This window comes from Accipiter gentilis, chromosome 5 (assembly GCF_929443795.1).
Source record: "Accipiter gentilis chromosome 5, bAccGen1.1, whole genome shotgun sequence".
NCBI lineage: Eukaryota > Metazoa > Chordata > Aves > Accipitriformes > Accipitridae > Astur > Astur gentilis.
Window position 1 is genome coordinate 7,416,509 of NC_064884.1, and position 18,656 is coordinate 7,435,164.

Below are 18,656 nucleotides of genomic sequence, written 5' to 3' on the forward strand. Positions count from 1 at the left end.
CGGCGCGGCGGCGCCTGCCGGGGGCTGTAGTCCGGGCGGGGCGGGGCCTCGCCGCGCGTTGCCATGGCGACGCGTGGCCTGGGCCCGCCCCGGCCGCGCCGCCGCCGCCGCCGCCGCCCGCCCGGGTCGGGAGGAGGGGGGAGTGGAGGGGGAGCGGGGGGGGGCGCCGCGGCCGCACGCGCTTCCGCCGGCGGGCGGGCTTTCCGGGGCGGGGAGCGCCGCGCCGCCATGCCCGCCGCCCCGCTCGGCCCCGGCGCGGCCGCCCGGCCGAGGCGCGGGGCGCTGCGGGCCCGCTAAGCCCCGTCCTCCGGGAGTAGGGCTTTCCGGGGCGGGGAGCCGCCGGTGCGGCGGAGGGTGCAGGCAGGGGCCTGCGGCGATGGCGACCGCCTGGCCCTGGCTGCTGCTGTGGCTGGGGGCGGCCACCCTGCGCGCCCGCCCGGCCCCGCCGCGTATCCGGCTACCGCTACGGGGAGGCGCTGGCCCGCCGCCGGGTCCCCGGGCCCGCCGGGCACCGGAGGACGCCGAGCGGGCCGGCAGCTTCGTGGAGATGATCGACAACCTGCGCGGCAAGTCCGGGCAGGGCTACTACGTGGAGATGACGGTGGGCAGCCCCCCGCAGAAGGTAGGGACCCGCGGAGGTGGGGGGTTGCGGAGAACCGGGGGCCACTGGCTTGCTCCCGCCCGCCCAGCATCCCCGTCCCCCTCCCCATCACGGCGACACTTTCGCTGCTGGCTGTTGCCAGAAAGGGGGTGCCGAGCTGCATGCCCCCTGCCCCGAGCCGAAGGATGCCACTGCGCAGGAGCGGGCGTCAAGGCAGCGTTCCCGCCCAGAGCAGACACGTGCTGGCGCCAAGGAAGGCACGCGGCAGGCGCTGCTCCCGGTTCCAGGCAGCTGGCACCCATGCAGAGCCCGAAAGGAAAAGCCAGCTTTTCCCCCCACCAGCAAGCTCCCACCATGGTGCCTGGCACGGCCTGGCACACGCTGGTGGCAGAGAACGACACCGGTGGCGGAGTCACAGCACCACTGCTGCACAAACCGTGTCTCCGGATTTTGCATCGTCCGCCCCGCGCCGGGGATTGATTCTCTGTGCCGGCAGGGAAAGGGGGAGATCTAGTCTGAAACCTGGTTTTGCCCGGGATTTCATCATCTTTGGCCCAGGACCTGCCACGTGTCGCAGCTGCCGGATGATTTCCGTGCAGACCACCTGTTCCCAGGCGCTCATGCGTTTCCAAAGCCATCACCCTTTCGGGCAGCGCCTTCCAGCCTTGGACTCCTTCCAAGCGCAAACGTGGTGTGTGTGCGCGCGCGCCGGAGCAAAATCCCTCCAGGCGTTGTAATTGAATTAAACGATTCACGCGAAAGAGCATGGCCGTTTGCACGCAGGAAATCGGGGAACAGGGAGGATGTTTACCTGCAGGGATGCGTGCATCCTTCTCAAAGGCACACGTGCCTCCTGGGCACCCCACTCTGCCCCACTGCTCCAGCTCTCGCCTCGCCTTTCCCCTCACCTTCCCAGCACTGGCAAGGAAGTTTCTTCCTCTATTGAGCTTTAATTTCAGGTCTGAGCTGTGCTGCACCGTGAAGTCGCCGTCCCTTAGTGCATCGGTCATGCTGCGTGCTCACGCCAGGCTCCCCAGGAGCGGCTGATTCATAAATAGGCAGGGAAGAGGGTGGAAGCCGAGCATCGGGAGCCAGCGTTTTGGGACAGATGGCGAAGGCTTGGCGCCTCTGCATGCAGGTCGGGGCTTGTGGCACTAGGGCAGGAGCCACAGCTGCTGCCAAGGTGTCTGGAGGGGCCGTCGCTTCCAGGGAGCAGCCAAAGGCTTTCAGATAGCGTCCCCACCACACGTGTCCCAGCCTTGCCAGTTCATGTGTCGTGTCCTGGCCCGAATCGGCGCCCAGGCCAAGTCTCAATGATAGGGGTCCTCTGCGTGACCCCCATCAGCAGGACGGAACCTGCAGGGCATGGGTCCCCGCTGCTTACATAGGCACGTAGCACCCACCAGCCTGGCGGGGACTGGCCAGGGTGGTTGCATGCAGGGCCCCAGTAGCAGCAGCTTGCCTCGCCTGCCCAGTGCAATGGCTGCTCTCGGCTGGGCGAGAGCAAAAAGCCTCCCTGCCGCCTGCATCCTCGCTTGGCAGCATCAGCTCAGCAGGTCTTCTTCCAGGGAAACCCATCTCCTCTGGGTGCCCCAGGGATGGGCAAAGACGAGCTGCTTGGAACAGATGGCCCCTGACGGCCGATCAAACAGAGCCAGCCCAGGCACCGTGGCAGAGGCTGCAGGTGCCGGGTTGCCAGGGGAAGGTCAGGCTGCACGGCGGGTGCTCACCTGGGAAGGGATGCTGGAGGGGCGGACAGCCGCTCCGTTCTTTACCCGTGGCCTGAAATGGTGCCCTAGGCAAGAAGCCAGCCTGGGGTCACAGGAGACCTGTCCCCCAGCAGGGCGGTGGCACTGGGGCCAGGGGTGCCCAGGATGTGCTGCCTGTGGCCGGCCCCAGAGACAACTCCAGCACGATCGGCATGAGCACGTTATCCACCTTCCTCTCCCCTCTGACTGTGTGGATTAAGTGCCGAAGCCCTGGCACACTGCTGGCTGGGGCAGTGCTGGCAAAGTGGCCCCCCCCCCCCGGTCTGAGAGTCAGAGCTCATCCCCCAGCTCTGCTGCCCAGCATGGCCGGGAGCCCCATGGAGCCCTGTGGAGCCCCGCTCCTGCTCCAGCAACCCCCACTGCACTCCTTGCAGGGTGGAGGGGACCGCAGGCAGGGTTCAGCTGGGGGCAGGATCCAGCCAGCCTGCTCCTAGCCCTGCTGGTGGGATGTCTGCCAAACCCTGCCTGTGAGCTGGTAATCCACGGCACGGGCAGGAATGAAGTGAGAGCAGAGCTCGGCATATGGATGGCTGATTAGCAGATCCAGCAACCCATGGTGGCTCGTGTACCTTCGATCCTTCAAAGCAGCTTTGCGAGCACATTAGGTTTTCTGGCAAGGGGAGCCCAGGCACCCTGTCTTGCTGCCACTCTCTCCAGCCCCACAACACCCTGCCAGGCGCTTGCCCAATCCTGCCTATTGATTCCGGCACCAAGTGCAGGGGCCGAGGCCAGGCTGTGCTGCGAGAAGCGCTCGCACTCTGTTTGCATGGCACCCAACAACGTTTGCTCTCCGCGCGATGCCCTGATGTTGCCAACTCCCGCTCCGCCGCTGTGTTCTCTCACACAGCATCTCTGAGCCATCCCTGGGCATGGCAAAAGAGGGCCCCAGCTCAGCTCGGGGCTCAGCGCCTCTGCACGGTGTCCCTCCTGCCTCCTGGGCCCACCTCCCCGGATGCAACAGGCACCAGGGCAGCCTCCCTGCCCTGCCTCTGCCCGTCCCTCTGCTGCTGCTGGGGCAAAGGGCCCTTCGTGGCCACATAGGGTGGGCTGAGCCCTGCCAGCCCCAGACCGGCAGCATGCGGGGCTGTGCCAGGGAGCCTGAGCCCGCGAGCGGCTGCCCTTGCCGGGGGGCTGGCACCAAGCCGTGCGACTGGACTTGGGCGAGCAGAGCATGCCCTGGCCCTGGTTAGGAGGGCAGAGAGAGGCTTGCCACCCAGACAGGGACTCAGAGCCGTGGCTCCCCAGGAGGCAGGCAGTGTGGTGGCCACTGTGTGCCAGGTATGGGGCAAGCGTTGCTCGCCTGTGGTGCCAGGCAGAGCTGGGCGGGCAGCGCAGCAGAGTCTCCTGCTGCAGTCCTGAGCCTCCCTCTCTTCCTTCTCCAGCTGAATATCCTGGTGGACACCGGGAGCAGTAACTTTGCTGTGGGAGCTGCACCTCACCCCTTCCTCCGGCGATACTACCAGCGGCAGCTGTGAGTATGTTGGGGGAACAGAGAGAGCGCAGCCACCGCTCCATGTGCCCGTGATGCAGCCCCGGCCCCATGGAGGCATGCTGTCCCTTCTCGCTGGGGCTCCAGCCAGACTCCGCTGGGCACCGCCAGCCTCTGGGCCGGCTGGGTCTGCACCACCCCTCCTGTGCCCAGAGAAGGAGGGACCCCTCGGCTGCCTGTCTGGGTGGCTGGCCATTGCGCACAGCAAACAGCCACGGGGCTTGTCCCCTGCACGCCCTGTGACAGCCTTGGCCCAGGCTGCAAGGAGCCGTCCTGGCACTTCATTGAGCTGCGTGTGGTGGGGCTCCCCAACAGGCCCACTTGCAGAGACACATGCTGCCCTCACCTAGGCATGCTGGTCTGCAGGACAGGCATGCCTCTAGGCTCGCAAATGCTCGCCTACACATGCATGTGCTCCCACTGTCACCCAGCGGTGAGGGCATCCACTCCTCCTCCGCGCCAGTCTTACTCCAGCTCTTTGACGCCATTGCAGGTCCAGCACCTACCGCGACCTGCGGAAAGGCGTGTACGTGCCCTACACCCAGGGCAAGTGGGAAGGGGAACTGGGCACCGACCTTGTCACCATCCCCCACGGCCCCAACGTCACCGTCAGAGCCAACATTGCTGCCATCACAGAGTCGGACAAATTCTTCATCAATGGCTCCAACTGGGAAGGGATCCTGGGGCTGGCATATGCTGAGATTGCCCGGGTGAGTCCTGGCTCACAGCTGGCCAGGCCCTGGCTCTGCCAAGCCCTGCTGGCAGCCGTGGGTGCCATGGCCTGGCAGGGTTCAATTGCCTCTTTCCTCGGCTCTGCTTGGTCCCCTGGGGTCCCGCTCGCAGCTGTGCCAGTGACCGTGAGCCCTGCTCCAACAGCACACGGAGCCAGGATCCCTGGGGGTGCAGCAGTCCCAGTGAGGGGAGCTCCCCTGGGCACGGAGAGCCCCTGGCGAAGGGACAGCACTGACCCATCCCTGTCCTGCCCCTGCTTTTCTCTTCCCACCAGCCTGATGACAGCCTGGAGCCCTTCTTTGACTCCCTGGTGAAGCAGACCCGGGTGCCCAACATCTTCTCCCTCCAGCTTTGTGGGGCAGGCTTCTCGCCCAATGAGACGGAGGCCCTGGCGTCGGTGGGAGGCAGCATGGTGAGCGCTCTGCAGGCAGCCAGCACGCCAGGGGAGGCCGGTGGGGCTGCCTGCGGGAGACGCAGGCCGGCCAGAGATGGCAGCACGTGGTGGCAGTGCCTTTCTGTCTCCACTGCAGATCATTGGTGGCATTGACCGCTCGCTGTATGTGGGTGACATCTGGTACACGCCCATCCGGAAGGAGTGGTACTACGAGGTCATCATCGTCAAGCTGGAAGTCAACGGGCAGGACCTCAACATGGACTGCAAAGAGGTGAGGGGGCCATGGGGGAACCCGCCCTACGGGGCACGCTGCTGGTGGAGGTGTCCGCCTTCGATCCGAGGGGGGAGCAGGAGGGGAGCGGTGCTGGAGTGTGGCGCCTAGGTCACTCCTTCTCTTCTGCCCCCCAGTACAACTACGACAAGAGTATCGTGGACAGCGGGACCACCAACCTCAGGCTGCCAAAGAAGGTGTTTGAGGCTGCGGTGAAATCCATCAAAACAGCTTCGTCGGTCAGTGAAACCCATCCCTCCCCCGTGGGCATGTGCCTAGGGCCAGCGCGGGGCTGCGGGCACCACAGCTGCCCCTCACCAGCCTAAGCATCTCTGCTGCCTGCCCACCGTGGCCCCGCTCACCTCCCCTTCCCTTCTGGCAGACAGAGAAGTTCCCGGATGGCTTCTGGCTGGGGGAGCAGCTGGTTTGCTGGCAGGTCGGCACCACCCCCTGGCACATCTTCCCTGTCCTATCTCTCTACCTGATGGGGGAGGCCACCAACCAGTCCTTCAGGATCACCATCCTGCCCCAGGTGAGTGCTGGCCCTTGCAGACCCTGCCCGGTGCTGAGCGGGCCGGAGCTGGTCGCGTGGACTGGATCATGCCGGGTGGGTGCGGACAGCTGCCCGCCCCTGGGAGCTCTGCCCCATCCCCTCTCCTGACAGCACCTCTCTTCCGGCAGCAATACCTGCGCCCGGTGGAGGATGTGGCCACCTCTCAGGACGACTGCTACAAGTTTGCCATCTCCCAGTCCTCCACAGGCACTGTCATGGGCGCCGTTATCATGGAGGGCTTCTACGTGGTCTTTGACCGTGCCCGCAAGCGCATCGGCTTTGCTGTCAGTGCCTGCCATGGTGAGGGCTGGGCCTGGAGGGAGGGAGAAGCGGAGGGAATGCAGACGTGCAGGGGTGGTGCGGCGGCCAGACCCCTGCCTTCTGCCTGCAGTGCACGACGAGTTTCGGACGGCCGCCGTGGAGGGACCCTACCTGCACTCCAACATGGAGGACTGCGGCTACAACATCCCACAGACGGACGAGTCCACCCTGATGACCATCGCCTATGTCATGGCAGCCATCTGCGCCCTCTTCATGCTGCCCCTCTGCCTCATGGTGTTCCAGTGGCGCTGCTTCCACTGCCTGCGGCGGGACCACGACGACTTCGCCGATGACATATCCTTGCTGAAGTGACGGCAGAGCGTGGGGGCAGCCCCAGGGGCCGCAGCTGAGGCAGCGGGGCAGGGAGAGGTAGGTCCTTTTTCCGGGGGCTGGAGCATGGAGGCAGGGCAGCGGTGTGGGGAGCTCGGACCCTCAGCCCAGGCTCTCCTGGCCCTGGGGGACTCAGTGGCCGGCGGGGCTGGCGGGCCGGGACCAGCCGTGGGAGCCCCAGGCCCAGGCTGTGTTCGTCCGGGACCTACAGAAAGAGCATGGCAGCTGCGGAGGTGGGTGAGGGCGCAGCAGCCCCGTCCCAGGGCCCGAGGGTAGCATCTCTGCTCCAGCATCCAGCCTGTCCCAAGCTCTCCTGCCCAGGCCAGCCCTGCCAGGCGTGGCAGAGTCACGCTGACGAGCCATCCCCTGCCTGTCCCCTGTCGCCCTCCATCCCTTTGCAGCTGCCCCTCTTGGGATGCCACCAGCTCAGGCTCTCCACACAGGGAGCTGTGCGTGCGTGCCTTCCCCGTGCGGCTCCCTGCGCGGGACACCTACCTGAGCCGAGCTCCAGAGTTCCCATCTTGGGAGCCTCCCGTCCCCAGCCCCGGGCTTTTCGGAGACAGCCACGCAGGGCCAGCCTGGGGCTGCCCGGACAGGAGCAGCCAGAGGCCAGAGTTTCCCTCCCGTCCTTCTGCTTCCCCTGTACATGTCTCGCTGCAATGTTTCCTGTGGCATTTCCCCTGCCCTCCCAAACCGTCCTTCCACTGCTGCCAGCCCTGGGACTCCCTGTGCCCACGCTGCCCTCCCGCCAGCCTCCCGGGACAGGCAGGAGCAGGCACCCATCTCCCTGCTCCATTTTTACTCGCCACGTCCCTTTTGGGGACAGGAAACTGCTTCACCTCCATTCCAGCAGCAGTGGCGCCTGCCACGGAGAAGCCGGTGGCTGCTGCCCTCCCATCCCAGGATAAACAGCCTCCCGGCTCGGGGACATTGGCACTTGCCCCCACGGGCTGTGTGGGGAGGGAAAGAAGCAGCATGTCCCCCCTCCGAGCACCAGGCAGCCCACTACGCGCAGCAACCGCGTGCCAAGAGAGAGCTAAGTACCCAACCCCCGTGCCGGCCACTCTCCGGCCCACCCGCGCCCGTTTGAAAGCCATAGGGGAGCCAGCGCCGGGCTTGGCTGGCTCCCACCCGCAGCCCCTGCCCTGCCTCACCGCCAGCGAGTCCCATGGCGGATCCTCTCCGCTCGCTCCACGAGTCTGTGCGTCCTGGCCAGGCCCCGGCTCCTGCTCCCACGGCATGAGACACCCTGGCAGCTCAGGGGCTGCGGGGACTGCAGCATTTCTTATTTTTTAAACACATGGTTCTATTTATTTCAGATTTGGGTGGGGGGGGGAGGGTGGTTGTTTTTTTTTTATAATGCAAGTCATTGGTAGTGCAGCTGCGCAGAATCAGAGCGTGTATATAGCAGGTCCCACACCGTGCACGGGTGTACAAGTAATGGTTGCTTCTCACCTGTACAAGATATACATATATCTATATTTTTAATTCTAGCGCTGAAAGCCACTGTTCCAAACCCAACATTAGGGGGTTTGGTCCTGTTTTGTTTTGGGGTTTTTTTAAATACTTTCAGCCCTCCGCTCAGTCCTAGGGCCTGGGCCACAGCCCAAGGCCAGGGCTTGCTCAGCAGCAGTGTGCTCGGGTGGAAGCACTTTATGGATCAGGGGTGGCCCGAGTTGGTTTCGGAGGAGGTGGTGACAGTGACGGAGGGATGCAGGAGGAGGGCAGGGCCGGAGCACACAGAGCAGTGGTTCACGAGCCGAAAGGACCTCCGCCGCAGGCTCACCACCTCCCTTCCCCTGGGCAGACGCCCTCGAGCTTGCAGGCAGTTGATCATGCTGTACTTCCTTACTTCTCTGCCTCCAACCTGGACAGGAAAGTCCTTCCTTTCAAACACCAAGATCCACTAATTAAAAGGCAACGTTCCTCCATGAGCAAAAGAGGGGGCTGCCTGCGGCACGGGGGCTGAGCTGGCAGCTGCCCAGTGGAGGCATGTGCAAGAGCCCAGCCACTACTTCAGCTTGGGGCCAGGGGCTGGAGCACTGCGGGTCTGCAGTAATCGCCAAGCATAAAGCTTGTTAACTAAACCCTGTGGTTAAGTATTTCTTTGAAAAAGCAGTGAGGGAGCCAGCGTGCACGGCAAGAGGAAGAAACCCACACCATGTAGAAGAGGCAAGCCAGGCACCGCTGCAGCAGGCTGGTAAACGCACCCCTCCACTGTCCCACTTCACTACTAGCACCCTAGCAAGTAGCATCCCCTTGCTCTGAAACAGCAAGCACCCAGCAATTCCGCTTCGGCGCAAGAGGGCAACGTTACATGATTGCAGCGTGCGTGCAGACCTCCACACCCTTGTGCCTGCCCAGGACACCCCCCTCCCCAGGATCCCAGAGACTCTGTTGTGGACCACTGCCTTAAAAAGCTGGCAAGCGTGTGCGTGCGTGTAGAAAGATTTGGATAGTGGCCAAATTCAGGCATGCTGCGCCCCGGCAGCGCTTGCCCTGACCAACTCTGAGGTGTAGGTGCCTCCCGCAGTGCTGAATTCTTGCCACAGACTGCAAGGGGGGGGAAATTTCTAGAGTCAGTGCAAGATTTTAAGTGGGGCCGAGCACCTCGTAATCCCACCGAAATCCAGAGAAAGTGCTGGCGCCTCAGCCCATGCTTTAGGAGAAAGTACAGGAGAGGGGAAACTAGGAACTGCAACAGGTTGGTTGGTTATCCTGAGCTGCAGCGCAGCTGAATCCGTTCGCTCCTGAGCACTCCCTCCCCAGGGCCCAGAGTTACAGCAGGGAACACCGGGTCAAGGCGTGTGCGGAACTCTGCCCCACAGGAGGGGGACGGGGATGGTTACCGCAGGCCGTCGCTGTAGGCTCCAGTACTCTGTAACCCATTGTCTATGTAAGAACGATGAATGTTAACACAGTAAATTATTATTACATTAAAAAAAAACACAAAAAATGCACTTCATCTGCGACCTGTTCACTGCCAACAGGGGAGCTACTGGGTGAGCACCCACAGTGCCAGATGGACACAGCAGGGGGCTGGGTACAGGGCGGTGAGGTATCCCGCCAAGGGGAATGGTTTGCAGCAAGTGTGGAGCTGCCGGAAGCGCTGGCCCCAGAGAAGGAGCCATGGGAAGCTAAGCGGGAAGAGGCAGTTACAGCAGCCACCAGCATCCTGGTGAACAGGTTATGCTTTAACACTCATTCACAAGGAAGCCAGCAAGGCTGCGAGCTAAGAAATAAGGAGCAGCACCAGATCACTGCATAATATACACACTTTATTTATGAATTTGTATGTATACAGACTTTCTATACACACATTACCTATATAATAAAAATGTACATGTGTATACATGGTCGTATAAATATAGAACTGTAGAAATCTTAGAACCGATCCTGTCTATTCACAGCAACTCCTCCTGGGGGACCGCTTTGTTCGAGTAGCTGTCATTTGAGACTTGGACAAAAGGGGCAAGTGTCATTTGTGTTGGTTTGTGCCCAGAATTTGATGCACTGGAAGAGAGAGAATTTGTCAAGAGCCACCGGCACAACTCAAAGGTGCTGAGAACAGAGCGTGGCACTGCTCTTCCAGAACAGGGGTGGCAAGGGCACTTGTTTTAAGGGATGGTTTCTCTGGCTCCTTAGAGACAACCTCCATCAAAAGGTCACCATGTGGAGGGAGCCCTCCTCAACACATGGTTTTCCATTTCCTCAGCAGTTGCCAGAGGCCCCAGAGCCACAGGGATGATGGGTTTGCCTACACAGGTGAACCACTGCCAGCACTGCGGGATGAGAAAGTCTCCTCCTCTTCCCAAGAGCTCCTGTGCACAGGCCCATGGCGCCCAGACAACTGGGCGACGGTGGCAACGCTCTCCCTCACCCTGTATTCTAGATCCTTCCAGACCATCCTGCTCCAGGAAGGCAAAAGGCTGGGATCTAACCCTCATGGCAATGAGCGCAGGCTCGGGGGCAGGAATAAGGACAGCCCAATCCTAAAACCATGGAGAGGGAGGGCATGACATGATGCAGAGAAGTTGGTTATTGATCACACCATTCTCCTGGCAAGATCTCCAGAAAAGAGCAACTCGCTACACGCGGCCAGGGCCCCCTGAAGGGAATCAGCACTGGCCACCATTACTGGGCACCCAAGAGCAGCACGCAGCAGGGAAGCACACTCACCTCCTTGTGCAGCACGTGCGAGCAGGCCATGGGGTGAAGATCACCAGGCTGCACAAGCTTCTGGCACATTAGACACAGCTTACAGGCAGCCGGGGTCTGGGACAGGCAGCGAGGGAACAGAAGGGAGATAGGCATGGAAGTCAGGCACCCCAGCTCAGGTCACGTATCCCACATTCCAGCTACTTGTCCCACCAGCTGCAGCCAGAGGCCACAGTCTGCCCGATTCCTGCCTCTGCCTGTGGCCATCACACAGCATCAGAGCCTCCAACACCTCTCTTGTGGCCACTCCCCTCCCTTCTACCTCACCAGCCCAAGTAGCTGCCTGAGGAAAGAGGTCCCAGCTTCACTGGCTCATCCTTTCAGCCACCTCTCAGAAGGGCTCCCTCCCTCCACTTTCCCTGGGGATGGTGAAGTGCTCTAGGAAAGCCAAAAAGCCTTACGTGCGACGCTGTTCCAGGGTAAGCCACCTGGGCCGGGGGCAGAAACATGGGCGTGCTGATCTGAGGCAGTGGAGCAGAGAACATGGGGGCCCTGATTCGACCAAGAGGCTGCAGCAAGGCAAACGAGGCACATTGGAAAAGCCCAGAAGGAAAGGACAGCCGAGTTACCCCAAGTCACCATGGGGAAAACCACTCCCTTGAGTCAGCCGCCGTCAGCAGAAAGGGGAACCCAGGGGACATGCCTGACACACAGCCCAAGCCTGAGCCCTGTGCAGTCCCAGCAGCAGGCCACATGTGGCTTGGTCTGCCGGGAACCGGGGAGCAGGCATGGCCTCTCCCTGCTACCCAGCCTCCCCTTCCTGGAAGCCCTCCACAAGGAGTCTGGCAAGCCCCCACCAGCCCCCCGCCGCTCTCCCACCTGAGCCCCGGCCGCTGCCCGCTCTTGCTGCTCCGCCAGCTTGGCCGCCACCAACTGGTTCAGCTCCTCCATGGTCAGGCCTGCCATGGTCCTCCGAGCCGTCTTGATCTGCTGCAGTATGTTGGTGAGCTGGGCCCTGCATGGACAGCAGCCTGCTGAGAGGTCCCAGCCACTGCCAGCGAGCTGAGCAGCCCCCACAGATGGGGACCCTCTGTCCAAGGCCCCTGCAACACCGCTCCAGGCGAGCCAGCCACCCCAGCCCCAAGGGAAGCCCATATTGCAGTGAAGGAGTGTGCGCTCCCAACCATCTACCCTCTCAATGAGGCAAATTGCACACTGAACGAACTCCTCAGCCCAAAACGCTGGGGAAAGAGCGGGGAAACCCCGTCGGAGCGAGAGACGGTGCCCACCCGTCATGCAGCCAGGATGCAGCACCATGGAGGCTGAAGGGCTTGCCCGAGGCAGTGCTGGGCATAGGAGGCTCTTGGCTGAGCTCAGGTATGATTGCTGTCCTTTAGACAAAGCTCCCACCGTTTCTCATTCCCAGTGCTATAGCAATCCTGACAGAAAGTACCCAGCCTTTGCTCCTCACCTTCAGGCTTCCCTCCCTTCCTCCAGGCCCTGCCAGCAGCAGGAGGAGCTCCGCTTCCCCTTACCCCAGCTCACATCCCACATGCCAGTCTTCACTCACCGGGAAGGACAACATGAGACACTTACTTGTTGCACTGCGGAAACCGAGTCAACAGCTTCTCCAGCAGCTTTTCCAGCTTATCGGCTGGCTGCAGCCTGTGAAACTCTGGAGTGACATTAACTCCTCCCAGGCCTGGCGGAGGAGGGATGGAGGCAGCAGGAGTCACGTGAGGGCTGTGCGTGCCAATAAGGGATGCCACTACCGGGCTGTTTCTTCCCTGGGAAGCAGGCAGTGGCGGGGAAGGCTGGTTGGGCCTGGATATAGCAGGGTTCAGGAGAGGAAAGGAGAGCGCCCGCGGATCAGCACTTGGCATGACCATGGGAACAGGAACTGGTCCGATGGGAAAGGGGAGCCTGGGAGTAAGGGATGGGTTGGGCTGGAATGCTGTCAGCATGAAATCTGTCTGAGAAAGAAAAACCGGTGGAGAAGAAAAGGCTGGTTAGAATAAGCCCATCTGAAAGCAGAGCCAAGTGCCTTCCTTCCCAGCCAGCCACAAGGCGGGCTGAACCACAGGCACTGGCACCTCTACTCCTCATGGTGAGGGAAAGAGACCCTTCCCCTCCTCTCCAGGGACGGCCAGTAAGCCCCAACAGACAGGTCACAAGCACAGGACCCCTGGAAATGCAATCTTTCCTTCAATGCACACGGCACAGGCCGTTCCAGTTACGGGACAGTGGGCAGGGTGTTCCCCAGCGCCCCACAGCAACTTCCCAGCATTGAAAGCTTGTATTTGTGAGGCTGGAGAGGCACTCACTTCTGAGGGTGGAGGTGGCAGCGTTGGGGTTGGGATCTGCGGGAGGCTGCTCAGCTTTGTTCCATTTCTCACCATCTGAATGTGGTCGTTGAACTGATCCTAGCAGAGAGGGAGGAAAACAGATGCATTTATCAAAGCCTCTGCCTGCAGAAGTTCTGGGCACTGTGTCCCTAGAGCAGGCAGATTCCCCTGCCTGGGCAGAGCATTCTTAGCCCCACAATGGTTGCAGGCCCTAAAGCAGACACAGTTCAGCTCCACAGGAGTCAAGAGAATGCAAAAGGACCTGGAGGGTGAAACAGCATAACTGCCTCTGCGATTAACCCAACACACCGACGTCATATCCGTGTGGCTTGTTCACACACACAAGCCCAAAGAAGGAGGCAGAAGATCTCTGCAGCCACTGGCAAAGGCAGACCAACTGTGCCATGCTTTTGGGCACACAGCTGCTTCTGGGTCTTGGTCCTCTCCCAAAGAGGGTTGAAACTAAGCATGCCAAGTAGCATCAACATGAAGAACGGCTCAGTGTTAGGCAGGGAGCCGTTTGGCAGGAACTTACTCGGACGCTTTCCTTGGTCATTCGTATCCTGTTCAGCCTCATCTCCCACTCCTGCTTTGGCCTCATCGTCTCCAGCGTGGGTGGTGCAGACCTGCAAGTGCAACTAAACTTTCCCACTTGCAACTGTGCTCTCACTGGCAGCAAAGCGGGAGCAACTAACACCCCACACCCTCCATCCTTCCCCCATCAGGGGTCCCTTCCTCCGGCTGGGCAGGAAGAAGGGCTCGCAGCCAGGCAAAGAACCCCGCAAGAGGAGAGCGTGTACTGATCTGGTGGACAGACACGCAGACACCACAGTCAGCACCATGCCTACAGCACTCAGTCTAGAGCACAGCACATGTTCAGCAGATGAACAGTAACGGGGAGTAACCACAGCCTCACATATCCTTGTTTTGCAACATTAACGAATCACATTATTTTAGTCAGAAAGCCCTGGGAAACCTTGAACTTCTTCAGTTAAGCCTCCAGCCTAAGTAGAGGAAGAGGAGATGGGCCCGCAGGGACACCCTGCCATTTCTGAGGCCGCACAGACTTACTTGAGGTAGGTGAGGTGCAGCTCTGCTTCTTTTTCTGCTTCTTCTAGTTTCAACACCAGCAGCTCCTTTCGGCTCTCCAGGGACAGGATCTAGCGGAGAGAGGCCCCACACAAAGGGCAGGTTTTGTGCTCCCGTTTCCTGCTGCCAGACTGCCACAGTAATCTCTTCACTAAGCACCATTCTAAGTGCACCAGGGCACCAGTCCTGACTAAAGTTTACTGATGCTCGTTTGTCCCTTCTTTTGTCCCACAAAGAGGGGGACTTAGCCTCCTCCCCTACTGCTCCGAACTTCACGTAATCATTTATTACACCCCGGAATCTTAAAAAGACTCTCTTCAACAAGTGCTTTGCAGGAAAGGCGTCACCTACTAACCTCTGCTTTCCAGGCCCGTTCCGTCTCCTCAAGAATGTTCCTGTTGATTTCATTGTGCTGGTTCTTCAGCTTATCTAGCTCCATCTCCCATAGCTGCCTGCAGACAGAAACAGAACCAGTCAGCTTCAGCACTGGAATGGCATGGAACAGGAGAGCTGACAAACTCCCACAAAACCAATCGATTCTTGCAGCTCTGGATGGGGTGGAACTGTGGAAGATCGGCAGCTTCCACACCATGACACCAGCCACCAGTCCCAAGGCTGCGTGAGTCACCATCCCAAGAGTGAGCTGCTCCAGAGCATGCAAACAACCAGTGTGCAAACACGCCGGGCAAACCGAGGAGAGGGGAAGTCCCCTCGACAAAATTCCATCCAACTCCAGGGACAGGTGCACTGGTCTGAACCAGGAAGTGACCTGAAGCAGCACACAGAACAAAGCCGTTCTGATCCTGCAGAAGTTTCAAGCTGGCTCTTTCCACCTGCATTACGTCCACATCTATGCCTGGACCTGGAGCTTCTCTGCCCAGCTTGAAAACAGCAAAGTGTGCCAGAGTTTAGAGTAGCTGGGCAGCTGTGGGGAACAGACAGAGAAATAGGTTTGCCCTAATTCTGGGAAGTGGAAATTCAGTCAGAGGTAGCAGTTACAAGCTGAGTCAATCCACCGAGCATAAAATCTAATCTTACAGGATCTTTGTGTCACAAGTATCTAGGAGACTGCTTGTGACCAGGATCAAAGAGGATTTAAGCCAGAGACTGGGGGCGCACCAGCCTGCTGGAAGAGGAGAGAAAACCTTCGGAGCACATAACTGGACAGCACTGTTAGACTGCTCTCTCTAGCCCACCCTGCCAGAAGCATCAGATTCATTCCAAAGCAAAATGACTGGAAGGAAAAGAGTATTCAACAGAATTCATCCCGTAACAGAAAAGAGCCTTACTTTTCATCAGACTGCTCTGCAATCAGAGAAGCAATCTTGTTTTCCTTCTCTTCCTGCTCCTTCAGCAACCTGCGCAGGAGAGAAAGGACAGATGGAGTCGCCTACTACGAAGGTGTTACCGCCCAGCCACTGACACTGGAGGCCCCAAGTTTAAGCAACGTAATGGCACAGCTGTGCACCCAATGTGACAACACATTCTGAAGACTGCACCATTCAGTAAACGGTTGAGCGCAACCGCTAACATCCTCCAGAGCAAAAATTTTGCTGTATCATGATACTGCACAAAGACTGTGGCACAGAACCAGAATTTGCTGCGGGGAGCTGTGCTGCTCTGACAACACATGCTTCGCAGCCGTTCCCTCGGGGGAAACAGGGGCCGAATACTTGGAACCATTACTAAAGAAGCTTTATCCAAAAGCATCACCGAGCCCTCAGAAAAAAACAAACGAAAAAAACCCACCAGACCTCTACAACATGACAGAATGGCTCCGTAAAAGTGCAAATTCACCATCCAAAGGAACGTTCAGATCTTCACAAGCAACTCGCACCTCACTCGCATTAGACATCACCCACTCCCCATACTGAATCTCGTGAGATTCTTTGCACAGAGCAGGCTACCTGGCTTACAGCAAAGCCTGAGAGCAGCCGTCAGCCTTTCAAACTGTTTGGTGTGAGGCACAGTCAAGCAGCCTACTGGAATGGGAGATTTTGAGGGGAACAACTTGGAAAGGCCAACGAGACCCTACCCCTAGCACTGCAACAGAGCACTCCGGGCTCCTGCAGAAAGGCTCTGGATTCCAAAAGATGGCAGCACACAGAGCCGAGCTGCACATTATCCTTGCCAAGTGCTGTCCATGCATACACCTAAAAGGCGAAGCAATAACCTGCTGCCCAAACATTTGTTTTGAGATCTTCTGTAAACAAAAGATGCTCTACCTGTGGTAGATCTCTTCAAAACCACATGAAACCTAAGCTGCTCCCCGAAATGCTCGCTGCTTCCCAAATGTTTAAAGGGATCCTCTTCTGCTTCATCAGGTATACATGTGGGTTAAGCAATCCCTTCCCCCCCACCCCGCCCCAAATAAACACTTTCTTTTCCATACTCATACCTTCTGCCTTTCTCACAGAGCTTCTCAATTTCTGCTTTCAGATCCTGCTCTTTCTGCAAGAATTCTTTCTTTTCTTTCTCCATCTTCTTCTTCGTCTCTTCTCGTTTGATCGTAACATCCTGAATCGCTTTCAGGATTTCCTAGAGTAAAACAAGCATCGTGCAATTAAAGAGCAAAACTCCCAAGTAACGGTTTCCGTTTTAAATGTTATTATTTTAGATTAATTGAATAGAGATTATGAGATTACACGTGTCATCAAAACCTTTCTTTCTAGCAGTAGATCCAGACAAGATATATAGCAGTTATTATGAGGAGACCCAGGAGACAGACAGACAGTCTGAAACGCAGGTTCTCCTGCCCCTTTAGAAGGATTTTAAGGGGCAGCGAGTTCTGCTCTGTTCTCGATCTAGCTGATAGGACGCTGATGGTTCCTTTTGTCTTCAGGTCACCTGTGAGTCACTCCTTGATCCTAGTGATCCTTGAGCAACGGCCACAGAAATCTAAATAATCACACGGAGCTAATTCTCCTCACTCCACACCGGCTTTCATTTGGAAAAAACGCCGCGCTTGTTGAAGAGACCGTTGTGAGAGCACCGTCAGGAGCAGACATGCATGCGAGATGCTGCGTTAGCAATTAGTTCTGAACTGCTCAGCACCCCGATGTGGGCAGGGGCCAGTCCTTAGTGCTGCAAAATAGCGGGGTCCGCAAGGGAAACTGCCATGCGGTGCGTCACTACCGCTTCTCACGGCCTGCTTTGCTCCCTGACGTGCCCCTCTTCACGAGGCCAAAGCAGCCCGCCTCGATTGCTTGGCAACAGCGCTAACGGGCAGGTTAAACAACGAGAGGTCTTTGCCAAATACCTGGTGGTTCTTCATCTCTTCTTCCCTCCGCTGCTGAAGCTGCTTAAGCTGTACCTGCAGCTGATTCTCCACCTGCCTCTGTTTGTCCAACACCTCCTGGTAGCGCTCCTTCAACAGAGCCCTCTCGGACATCATTTTGTCCTGCAGAGGAGAGCAGCAACTTAGGGAGAACCCTCCCCTTCCCTCACGCTCAAGAGAGCACGGACAGGGGCAGGAAAGCTCAGTGGCATGTAAGAGCCCAGCAGGCACCACTGTCAAGAACCATAACTTAATGGCTTCCACTTTCAAAGCTCAGGCTCCCTCAGTTGGAAAGGATGAAGGGGGGCACCACCAGCAGCGGCAGCTAGTGCCGCATGTCCTCTAAACTTTAAAGAGGACAGCTTTGAACCACCAAGGCTGGTATTGAAAAAGGTAAAAAAACACCCCGTGGGAAGAGAAGCGCTCCAGCTCCTTTGCCCGGGGAGGGCGGTGTGGGAGCGTGAGCGGCAGAGCCTAGACCAGATCACAGGGCTTCGATACCCACCAAATTCTTCTCAATATCCTGATCCGTGTTCACATCCATGTCAGCCGTCTTGAAATCGGTCTGCGAAGGGAAACGATTGCTGCCAGACTCCCCCCAACCCCTCCGCAGCCTCACCAAGCGCCCAGAGCCACAACCGCCAGTCCAGCGCCTTCGGGACCGGGCAGCACCCATGGCCATGCTTCACTGCCTGGTCACCACCTGGTCTCCACCTGCTCGGGTCACGAGTGACCCCCACCCCCCCAAAAGCAACCGGGTCCCGAATCGCCCCTTGTAATCAGCCTGGCCCCACACCCGGTGAAACCCTGCCGCCCCACGGGCCCGGCAGCCGCGCTCCCCGCCGGGGCGGACACCCACCTGCACGGCGATGTTCTGCGAGGGCCGGGCGGGGACCGCCTCCGGGTCGGGCTCCTCCGCCGCCTCCGCGCCGCCGGGCCCGGGCTCCCCCTCACCGCCGGCCGCCGCCGGGGCCTGGCCGGGAACGACCGCGGGCTCCGCCTCGCCACCGGGGCCGGCCGACAGCGCCGAGCTGGGGCTCTCCGGGGAGGAGAGAGCGCTCCCGCTGTGCGAAACAAAGAGCCTGCTCGGTCGGTCGGTCGGTCACTCGCTCTGCCCCGGCCCCGGCCCGCCGGGCCTACCTACCTGCCGGGCGGCGCGGCGGGGCCGGGCTCGCAGAGGCGCGGCGGAGCCGGAAGGGCGGCGGCGGGGCCGTCGGCCTGCGCCTGCTCCAGCGCCATGGGGCTTGCTGCGGGGCTGGGGCCGGGGCAGGGCCCGGGCCCGGAGCGGCGCGGCCCGGAGCGGAGCGGCGCGGCCCGCAGCGGCACG

At 59.7% G+C, this 18,656-nt stretch overlaps 2 protein-coding genes across 5 annotated transcripts; one reads left to right on the top strand and one right to left on the bottom strand.

The window, feature by feature from the left end:
* The first annotated feature begins 217 nt into the window (after nucleotides 1-217).
* On the top strand, nucleotides 218-9,717 carry BACE1 (beta-secretase 1). The gene is made up of 9 exons (XM_049801362.1): nucleotides 218-622; nucleotides 3,753-3,841; nucleotides 4,353-4,569; nucleotides 4,866-5,003; nucleotides 5,122-5,256; nucleotides 5,394-5,495; nucleotides 5,639-5,788; nucleotides 5,938-6,109; nucleotides 6,201-9,717. Exons 1-9 carry the CDS (start codon nucleotides 377-379, stop codon nucleotides 6,440-6,442), a joined length of 1,491 nt encoding a protein of 496 aa, XP_049657319.1. The 5' UTR covers nucleotides 218-376; the 3' UTR covers nucleotides 6,443-9,717.
* A 6-nt stretch (nucleotides 9,718-9,723) lies between these two features.
* Nucleotides 9,724-18,655, bottom strand: RNF214 (ring finger protein 214). 4 transcript variants are annotated; one of them, XM_049801360.1, is made up of 15 exons: nucleotides 18,474-18,655; nucleotides 18,189-18,393; nucleotides 17,835-17,894; nucleotides 17,312-17,452; nucleotides 16,451-16,590; nucleotides 15,342-15,410; nucleotides 14,408-14,504; nucleotides 14,035-14,123; nucleotides 13,499-13,601; nucleotides 12,943-13,041; nucleotides 12,215-12,591; nucleotides 11,498-11,633; nucleotides 11,080-11,187; nucleotides 10,640-10,735; nucleotides 9,724-9,973 (listed from the first exon to the last, which is right to left on the bottom strand). In XM_049801360.1, the coding sequence occupies exons 1-15, from the start codon at nucleotides 18,566-18,568 to the stop codon at nucleotides 9,908-9,910; spliced, it is 1,881 nt and encodes a 626-aa protein (XP_049657317.1). In that variant the 5' UTR covers nucleotides 18,569-18,655; the 3' UTR covers nucleotides 9,724-9,907. The 4 variants fall into 4 exon arrangements, with proteins under 4 accessions (XP_049657317.1, XP_049657315.1, XP_049657314.1 ...); XM_049801358.1 differs by having other exon boundaries at nucleotides 13,499-13,589; nucleotides 18,189-18,411; XM_049801357.1 differs by having other exon boundaries at nucleotides 18,189-18,411.
* Between the last annotated feature and the right edge of the window lies 1 nt (nucleotide 18,656).

Excerpts from the sequence above, each read along its gene's own strand:
- BACE1 (XM_049801362.1), top strand. The coding sequence starts at position 377 with ATGGCGACCGCCTGGCCCTGGCTGCTGCTGTGGCTGGGGGCGGCCACC. Across the intron at positions 4,570-4,865 it reads CATATGCTGAGATTGCCCGG|CCTGATGACAGCCTGGAGCC; the intron begins GTGAGTCCTGGC and ends TCTTCCCACCAG. Across the intron at positions 5,004-5,121 it reads CGTCGGTGGGAGGCAGCATG|ATCATTGGTGGCATTGACCG; the intron begins GTGAGCGCTCTG and ends TCTCCACTGCAG.
- RNF214 (XM_049801357.1), bottom strand. The coding sequence starts at position 18,568 with ATGGCGCTGGAGCAGGCGCAGGCCGACGGCCCCGCCGCCGCCCTTCCG. Across the intron at positions 16,591-17,311 it reads AAGAGATGAAGAACCACCAG|GAAATCCTGAAAGCGATTCA; the intron begins GTATTTGGCAAA and ends GTTTTACTCTAG. Across the intron at positions 13,602-14,034 it reads CTGCACCTCACCTACCTCAA|TTGCACTTGCAGGTCTGCAC; the intron begins GTAAGTCTGTGC and ends GGGAAAGTTTAG.